This window comes from Ursus americanus, chromosome 24, assembly GCF_024610735.1.
Source record: "Ursus americanus isolate L20-20 chromosome 24, mUrsAme1.1.p, whole genome shotgun sequence".
Lineage (NCBI taxonomy): Eukaryota > Metazoa > Chordata > Mammalia > Carnivora > Ursidae > Ursus > Ursus americanus.
Window position 1 is genome coordinate 17,156,687 of NC_142150.1, and position 9,688 is coordinate 17,166,374.

Genomic DNA, 9,688 nt, shown 5'->3' on the forward strand with positions numbered 1-9,688 from the left:
TTACCTCACAGTCTAGAACACCTTGTCCTGAATTAAACACAGATACGTGTGTCTTAAGATCCTTTAGCAAAGATGATAACGATGGTGATATCGAAACCAAATGTTTTGACACAATTCTTCCTTGTATCAGTTTCAGCAAATAGAGTGCTAAATTCTGAGGTGAATCCCCACACTGTGCCTTTATGTAGCTGCACAAAGAAATAAACTTAATAAATCCAGCATTTATGTTGCACATTTAATAGAAAGCTCTTAAGCCATAATCACTGTAGCTGCTGGGCATCTTATTTCTTCAAGAATTCTTTCAGTGCATGCATTAACTTTGGTTAAATTATTCTGGATTTAAAAGGCAGAAGAATAATTAAAATAGTATGGTTTCAGAAGCATCATTGTAACAGTCCAATTTCAAAAGATTCAGCTGCTAAATTTTACCTCGTACTCCCTTTGCAGATCAGTTATTTAGATTTTGTAAAAAGGGAATCGTGTGCTGTTATCTGCACGGCCATTAGTCTCACAAAAAGAAAAGAGCTATAAAATAAGACTAAGAAATCATTCTTCCAATGATTGTCATTGAACTGTTACATTAGTAAACATTCACAGTAGGAAGTCTCTCTCAATCTCCAGCATATAAAATAGTGCAAAGGAAAAAAAAAAATCCAGTCCTGTGAACAAAACTTGTTACATTTTCTCCCATTTCACTTCTTCCATATTGTTAGGCATTTGCTGTCATATCTTCCCAAAATTAATAATAAAATATAATCAATTTCTAAAGGCCCCTGCAGCCTTTTTAAAAGTTAATTTCCAGTTAAAAATAAACTTTAATTAAATCCAAGATAAAATTGTGACCTATATTGTATTAAATAATTCACTTTCTTGTTTTTTTTCTACACAGTAATTCTTACAATTTTTAAAAAACAACCGTGGAATCCAAAGACATGAGATGCTATCAAAGCACAGATAAATGACTGCTCGAATTCATTAGTTCTTACATAGTAAATACTTCAAAATGCCAACTTTTCCATCACTGCACAATTACTAACAACGTTGACAATTTACTTACACATACACACGCACGCAGCATGAGTGCGCGCACACACACACACACACACAAATACACACACACACATTCTCTCCATGGAACCATCTTTACTTTTAACATCTTTTCCAGTTAATGTGCAAAATTCTTGCATTCTAGTAAAAAATATAAAGATAGATTTGCTCCTATTTTAGCCTCCCTCTTCTCCAAGATGTATCATTTATTTGATATGTAATACAAGTTTAGTAACAATTATGCCACGTATAACCATTAAATGGCGTACTACTATATGCATTAGGTTCATTTGCATATTTCATTTTCATAACTGCACTCTCTATGCATAAATATATTTGGAGATACTGGGGTTGGGCGGGGGGGGCAGTGGCGGGTAGAGAACAAGATTCACACATCGGTCTCCACAGCCTTTGCATTAGAGCAATTGTTTTTATCTGTCTCACTGTCCCCCTTTCCCTGACACTTCTCCTTTGCACAGAGAGATTCCTTAACTCCTTCTTCCATCTCTAGATACTCTGACTTGTCCCCCAGGGAAGAAGAAGTAGAGCTCCGAAATTTCTTCAGCAAATTAGAAGGGAGGTATGGGCAACTGACTGCATTCTGTGTCAGCTGTGTCTGTTCCTCATTTTCAGTCTCTCTGTGGTAGAAATAGTTAAAGTTAGAAACAATCACTGGCACTGGCAAAGCAATGGTTAACACACCTGCAATGGCACACAGGGACCCCACGATCTTGCCCCCCACAGTGATGGGCTTCATGTCCCCATAGCCCACAGTTGTCATGGTCACCACAGCCCACCAAAATGCATCTGGGATGCTTTGGAAATGGGTAGTAGGTTCATCTGCCTCCGCGAAATACACGGCGCTGGAAAACAGGATGACCCCAATGAAGAGGAAGAAGATCAGAAGGCCCAGCTCCCGCATGCTGGCTCTGAGGGTGTGGCCCAGGATCTGCAGGCCCTTGGAGTGCCTGGAGAGTTTGAAGATCCGGAATACTCGGACCAGACGAATGATCCTGAGGATGGCAAAGGACATGGCCTGCTGCTGCTGCCCATTGCCACCCCCCTGTTGCTGGGCCAGATCAGTGCCCAGGGTGATGAAGTAAGGCAAAATGGAGACAATGTCAATGATGTTCATGATGTTTTTGAAGAAGAGTGCTTGGCTGGGACAAGCAAAGCAGCGAACCACAAACTCGAAGGAAAACCAAACAATACAGACTGTCTCCACGATGAAGAAGGGGTCGTTGAATATGGTGTGCCCTGAGTTCTCAAGGTGGGGTGCTGACGTGTCATTCAACAACCCACTGTGTCCGCCTGCACTCAGTGCCATGATGAGATCCCTGTCGTCCCTAAACTCAGGTAAAGTTTCCAGGCAGAAAATGACAATGGAGATTAAGATGACCAGGACGGAGACGATGGCTATGCCCCTTGCTGGACTGGAGCTCTCCGGATACTCAAAGAGAAGCCAAATCTGCTTTTTAAATTCATTCTCTGGCAAGGCCCTGTCCTCCTCCTCTCTCACAAAGCCCTCGTCCTCCCGAAACTTGAGCAGGGCCTCCTCTCCCAACTGATAGAACTTCACCTCCTCGGTGAAGATATCAAAGGGGACATTGACTGGCCTCTTGAGGCGGCCTCCTGATTGGTAATAATATAAGATGGCATCAAAGCTAGGCCTGTTCCTGTCAAAAAAATACTCATTACGCAAAGGGTCAAAGTACTGAGTCCTCTTCTCAGGGTCTCCCAACAAAGTCTCTGGAAACTGGGCCAGAGTCTTCATCTGGGTCTCAAAGCGCAGGCCTGATACATTTATCACCACACGTTCACAGCAGTCACTGTAGCGGACTGAACTATAGCCACCACCGCCCCCATCATCCTGAGGCAGCAGGTCCGTGTACGAACATTCATCACCATGGTCATCTTCACTATAGTAAAACCTTCCCTCCTCTTCCTCCTCCTCCTCCTCCTCCTCCTCTTCCTCTTCCTCACTCAGCTCCCTCAGGATCTTCTCCTCAGAGCCACTGGGCATCAGGTCGGAGCAATGAGGAAAGCTGCTCTGACGGTGGTGGACTTTCTTCTTCTCGGGCCGTGGGCGCCTCCTCCTCCGACTCCCCCGGCCACCCTGAGGGTCATGGGAGGTGCAGGCCCCACGTGACTGGTGGTGGTGGTGGGAGCCCCCTCCGGAACCCCCGCTGCCTTCCACAGCAGCTGTGGCGGCTGCCACGGCGGCGGCCGCAGCTGCCCTCGAGTGAGCAAGCCTCTCCCGCTCCCGGGCCCGGGCCTGGGCTGCGTAACCATAAGGCATGTGACTGTTGCACCCTGAGCTCTCCGCACTCACCATTGCCACCTCCATGGCGGTGGAGTTTGGAAATGGCTGGTTCCAGTTGTAGAAGGAGAAAGAAAAATAGGGCAGCTTCTTTTCTCACCAAATTAAGGTAAGTTTGGAACCCTTAAGCAGATTGCTTGGAAGACTAAGGATATTTTCAGTCCAACTTTGCATTTTCTGTTTTTAAATCAGTACGCCCCATGCTCTCTGTTCCCAGGGATTCAACATTGCTCTCCAGAGCTTGGCTGGTCTAGATAAACAACCTAGCACTCTCAAGCCCAAGTCAAAAAATGTTGGGGTCTCCCAAACACCTGTTTTTGGGTGGCTGTCCAAGTTTGGAAATACGTCTAGGATGTGATTGGTGATGATGCCGCAAGATTCAAAGGCGGCAAGTATCTGACAGCCAGCAGTTGTGCCTAGAAAATGGAATATATTTTTCTGCCATGGAAATTGTCCAAAGCTCAGTCCATCGAATTTAAATAAAATGCAAATAAGCCTTTAGTCTTAGCACTTGCCTTCTAGTGACGGCTTGACCCATGTTAACACGTGGCTTGAAGTACGTCCAGCCATTGCTGCTCCAAGCCTATCAGGACGATTCTCCAGGTGCTCCTCTCAAGTTCATCACAGGCTTCCTGGGCCCAGGGGCAATGCCCAGCTATCAACAGAGGCAAAGACCTTGGGAGGTAGAGAAGGTACAAGATGAGGTGTCAGCAGGGGCAAACCCAGCTCTGAGGTCTCCATAGAAATCAAGGAAACGCAGAGCATCCTTCAGCTAAAATCATGCAGAAGAAGCACTTCACCTGAAAAAGGAAGGGAAACAAGCATAGGAGAAAAATAAAAAGAATCAAATCATAAAGAGCAAACAGTGTTTCCTTCCCATACACCTTCTTTCTCTTGTCCTCAAGCAAACCACATAAAGCACCAAGTGACCACAAATTTCCAAGGAGTGTGGGGCAGGTTGTTAAATCTCTTCCTCACTAAACCATCCTTCTGTCCTTCTTCTTTGGTTATTATTTCAGCTCAGTCTATTTTCAGGGCAACTCAATTATTTTTCCTCTCTCCACTCTCGACCCACATGGCTCTTCCTTTGGCTCCCACTTTCACTCATGCCAGGTCTTAATTCTTGGTGTCATTTTCTTCATTCCACAATAATAATGCTGTCACTTTATAGCTGCTTCCATCATTTATTGATCTCAAGGTACTTTTTTTTAAATTTCCACTCATCAAATATTTCTGAATTTAGTGCCTTTCCACCCCTCTCTGTCTTGATTCAGGATCAGAGCAGTTGGGGAAAAAAAACAGTGTTCTTTAATCCAGGTTCCACCACTTCAACAAGCTTCAATCACCTCATCTACAAAATGTAGGTAATAATACAACGCCCTCCATCCCGCTTAGTGAGGATTGAATGAGAGAGTGAATGTTGATAGAATAGCACAGACGTAATGAATGTCAATACATGCTGGCAGTTCTGAATAATATGACCGTAACCTAAGCTTTTATTGTCAATCTACTCACACCCAAATGTATATGTCCTTAAACCACAGTTTCAGTTAGGGGGAGGACAGAATGTGAGCATATCCAGGACACTTTGAGACTCACCAATGGCCTGTATTAAGTGGGCACTTCCTGACTCCCTGAAGCATGTCTCTGTTGTTGTTTTTCTGTTCCCCAGACTCCAGAACACTCCCTACCACCCACAGCCTAGGAACTAATCCCAGTTTCCACTTCTCTGATAATCATCTTTTCTCCTTGCGGTTCCTCCATGTTCCCCTCAATGCTTCCTCCTACACTCCTCTCAAGGGACTATTTCCTTATGTTTTAAATCCCAGTTTGTGTGGATTTTATTTTCAGCCTATCATGCTTTCCCCCCATAATTTAATCCATTATCTCCAATCTCCCAACACCCTCCCCCTGTCTTCCTTGCCTCTCTCTGCCCACTTTTATTTCCAATCTGCCACTTGCTGATCACATCTTCCTTGCAGCCCCGATTGGTCTCCACTGTCACTTGGTATTCTTGGCCTTTCTTCTTAGTTGGCTCTTTCTAGGTCCAACTAATTCATCTCCTCAGCCAGGACCTGTAAAAACTGCCCTAATCTTCTGTCTCCTATGCTTTTGCATTCACTCTGTCCAACAGGACTTCCAAGAATGCAGAGTGGCCTAGAGAATTGGGGAGGATAATGACAGTCAGAATTCAGGGCCTCTACCAGTTTCTATAACTGGAAGCACTTGGGGAGCACAAGAGAAATGGCTTTCTGGAGCCATTAACGGGATTGAGCCCTTGACCACCTGCTGCTCCTTGCTGAATCCTGTCAGCCTAGAAGCCTAAACCCACCCAAGTTCTATGAAGTGACAAAGCAGGGAAGTGGCAAACAGAGGGCTTCCCAATCATCATCACACATTCTCCTAGGGAAAGAGGTGAACTTGATTAGGACACAAAATACACCTCTGAAGGTATCTCAAATGACAAGCCCCTTCCTTTGCTTGACTCCCAACAACAGCAAATATTCTGACATGTTTACCCTCAGGAGGTCTCCAAATCTCTACTTACCAAAAACCCTGGGGTTACATTTATTCTGGAAGGTCAGGCCACCACCATCTTTTAAAGACTTTCACAGGCCAAAGAGCCTGAGAGTTTGCTTAGTTTCTTCCCCAACTCCCTCAAAGCAGTTAGAATACACTGTTTAAATAAAACCCCAGTAGAACCAAAGTGCCTGCATACTATGCACACCCCTCTCCCAACTAACTGCTCCCAGAAGGTCCTGAATTAGCAGGTCTTCTAATTCACCATCAGCCCTGCAGGAGATCAAGTCCTGCCCTCATTTTGCTCTATACCAATTAATTATCTATTTATTTGGGTATGGTCATTTTTGTTTATCTCCCTCCCCCACCTTACAAAAAGCAAATTACCTTCTTTTTAATTGGCTACCAGTTACCTCACTATCCCTAACCAAGAAGAAAGAAATGATGATGATGATGAAGATGATGATGAAGATGAAGATGAAGTAGAAGAGGAGGAGGAGGAGGTGGTGGAGGGAGCAGGAGGAAGAAGAAGGAAAAGAATAACAAAAAAAAAAGGAAAGGAAAGGAAAGGAAAGGAAAGGAAAGGAAAGGAAAGGAAAGGGAAGGAACGGAAAGGAAAGGAAAGGAAAAACCTTCCACACAGCAAGACTGATTTAAAAATCTCTCCTCCTTCCCTAGGTATTCATGCTTAGGAGAACCTATTCAAGCCTACTCCCAGGAGCCTTGATGGGGGAGACCTTGGCATAGAAATGTCCCTTCCTCTTTAACACCATTAAACTAATAGGAGACTACCTATTCCCCGGAATCCCTGTGCCCCCAAACAACAACCAAGCATCCCTCCTCTCCTCCCCTGCCCCCCAACAACAAGGCTGTTTTCATCCCTCAGTGCTAATTCCTGCAACTGTCTTAGGGTGGTACCTGAACCTATCAGAGAGAGAGAGAGAGAGAGATTGAGAAAATCAAAAAGCCAACACCGTGAGAAATATACACTTCAACGCACGCCATTTACACAGTCCCTATGTGCTGCTGAAATGCTCGGAAAATGCACGCAAATCCAAACCCTGGGAGAGGCAGCGATTCAAACCCGTTCGCCAGCTGTTCCCAAAGGAACGGAACCGGTGAGTCCGGGATGAAGCAAAAACGATGCTAAATCTAAACCCCACCTCGTTGGGAAACGACATCTTTAATCGCACCCTCCCCTCCAGACCTAGGTTCCCGCTCGGGCACATTAAGCAGGGCGCACGCACCCCATCCCTGGGGTTAGGAAAATAACAACTGTTGGCCCCCCGGAGCGCCGCGCAGCATCTGCACCTCCCTTCTTCCACCTCCTGGTTTATTTTTAACCGCCTTCCATTCATGCCCTTCTGTCACATTCCCGATATTATTTATCCCTCAAATGTCCACTGTTTCTTAACAACCAAAAGAGGATAGTGGAGGAAAGATAAGAGAGGTATCATACTTACCGTTCCCAGGCGGAGTGAAAAATAAATATAAAGAAAATCCCCCGCTTGATTTGTCTTTCCCCCTCAAGCTGCAACAGCTGGAGGAGGGGAAGAATGTTCCTGGGGGTAGAAGGAATCACTCCGGTGTGGCAGGTGGAAGCTCCAAAATATCCACGAAACAAGTTCTGTTGCCTGGCCAGGGGGGCACAGAGTCCTCGCTGCTGGAGCCCGGGGTGGGGATCAGGACTAGCCCAGGGAAGACCCCAAGACTTCTGGTTCCTCTGGAGTTCAGCACAGGAGGCCTCGATCGGAAAAGGAAGTCAAGGTTCCCCAGAAAAAGAAACAAAATCCTAGACAGCAGCGATCACTTGTTAAGCCCGAATTCCTCCTCCAATATCCATCCCTCTCCCTCTCTCGCTGGCTGCAGAAGCAGCACACGCCTCCCCTGGCCGGGAACGCGCGCCGGCCGGGGGCGGGGCCAGGGCCGAGCCGAGGGTGTGGCGTTCAGGCTGTAGCCTGGGGCACCTCCCCGCGCCGCGGGGCGGGCACAGTCACGACGCCGCCACTGCGCGCCCCCCGGCCGACCCCCCGACGCTGGGGAGCAGCAGGGAACGATTCCGGGAGCAGCCGGCCGTCGCCCCCAGAGGAGAAGCCCTAATCCGTTGGAGCTGAAACGGGGGTCCCCGCAGCAGAGCGGGAGCCCAAGAGAGAGGCTGGGAGGGAAGACCTCGACGGGAGGGCCAGTCTTGCCAACAGGGTGCTTCTGCGCGTCTTCTCCTCTCTCTGACCCGCTTTCTCTACAGCTCAGCGCGCGCGCACACACACACTCACACACACAGCCCGCAAAACGGGTTTGTGGGGTTGGGAGCCTGGGTGCATCTCTGGCGAGGCCGCTAACTGGGAGCCCCCCCCAGTCGCCTACGAACGTGCCGATTCCCCTTGGTCTCCGCCTCCTTTGCACAATTTGTCAGCCTCCCCTCGGGGGGTCGGGCCTCTGGGGCTCCGAGGAGGCCGACTTTAAAAGTGTGCTCCAATCGGGTGAGGGGTGGGTTGCAAATATTGGAATCAGGCCCAGGTTAAGGGTTGCGCACGGGAGGCACAAGACGAAGTGGGAGAGAGTCGGAGGGCTCTGAGCGGGTTACAAGACCGGCCCGCGGGCGGGGGGTTTTAGAAGGGGTGAAGGAGCCCTCCGCGAACCTGTTGCTGCAAAAAGAATACAACGCGGCTGGGGGTTTGGCTCCAGGAAGATCTTCATAGTAGTGGTCGGATCGCTAACGCCACCCACCCTCATTAAACAGCAAAAACAAACAAACAAAACCCACAGTACCCCGCGGGGCAGGCGAGTGCGCCCGCAGCAGCGTCCACACCCCGGGATGGACCCCCATGTTGCTTATTAGGTGTCAGGCGTTTGAGATGCCCATAGACATTGATGTAAAATTGCAATTCCCACTCATCCACTCAAAGAAAGGTTAGCGGTGGAAAGTGTGAATTTTTGCACACACGCACACACATACAAGGCCAGGTAACGACCCGGGCTCCAGGCACCTCTTCCAGCTCCCTCTGATGGACCAAGCAAGCAGTGGAGACGCACACTGGGACTGCTGGAGTAAATCCGACCTTGGGCGGGTCAGTTGGCGCTGAGGCGGCCACTGTCGGCCTCAGCTGGCAGCTTTGTTCGATGGCCCTATTGAGCCTCCTCCTTTTGTGGCGCTCAATTAATTATTAAGAGAAATATTCCCGAGCTGAATTATAGATATGCCCTGCTCTCACCTAATTGCGGCTGGCTCAGCCAAGGACACCTGGAGGACTTCTTTTCGTTGTTGATTTTTTTTTTTTTTTAGATCTTTTAAAATAACTAAAACATTCACATTGTAATCAGTGAAAAGAAGAAAGAGAAAGAAAAAGAAAGAAAGGAAGAAAAAAGAAAAGAGAAAGAAAAGAAAGGAAAGAAAAGAAAAAAAGAAAGAGAAAGAAAGAAAGCCAGAAAGCCAAGAAAGGAAAGAAAGAAAGGAAAGAAAGAAAGAAAGAAAGAAAGAAAGAAAGAAAGAAAGAAGGAAAGAAAAAACTGATGTGGGACCTGGTTTCCCTAACTTCTCCTAGCTAGTGCAGCTTGAATTTTTGTCCTGAGTAAATTTTCCTGCGATATTCTGGGCTCAATGAGGGGGGTGGGGGGCAGGAATTGAAAGGTACCTCCACACGGGGTTAAGAGAGGCTCTTTGCCTCAATTCATTCCCCCGTTATAGTTCATGCCAGCAAGTAGGGAGGGTGGATTTCTTCAAAAGTAAGAACGATCCCATGCGCTTGCCTAAAACTCCCTCTCTGTATCTCCAGCGTGTGATGTAGACAGTGTGCCGATTCA

The 9,688-nt window shown here is 47.3% G+C and overlaps 1 protein-coding gene across 1 annotated transcript; it reads right to left on the minus strand.

Annotated features, from left to right (window-relative positions):
• Positions 1-221: 221 nt before the first annotated feature.
• On the minus strand, positions 222-4,162 carry KCNA4 (potassium voltage-gated channel subfamily A member 4). The gene has a single exon (XM_045808581.2). The coding sequence runs from the start codon at positions 3,392-3,394 to the stop codon at positions 1,436-1,438; it is 1,959 nt and encodes a 652-aa protein (XP_045664537.1). The 5' UTR covers positions 3,395-4,162; the 3' UTR covers positions 222-1,435.
• Positions 4,163-9,688: the final 5,526 nt, after the last annotated feature.

Coding starts and splice junctions, on each gene's coding strand:
- KCNA4 (XM_045808581.2), bottom strand. CDS start 3,394: ATGGAGGTGGCAATGGTGAGTGCGGAGAGCTCAGGGTGCAACAGTCAC.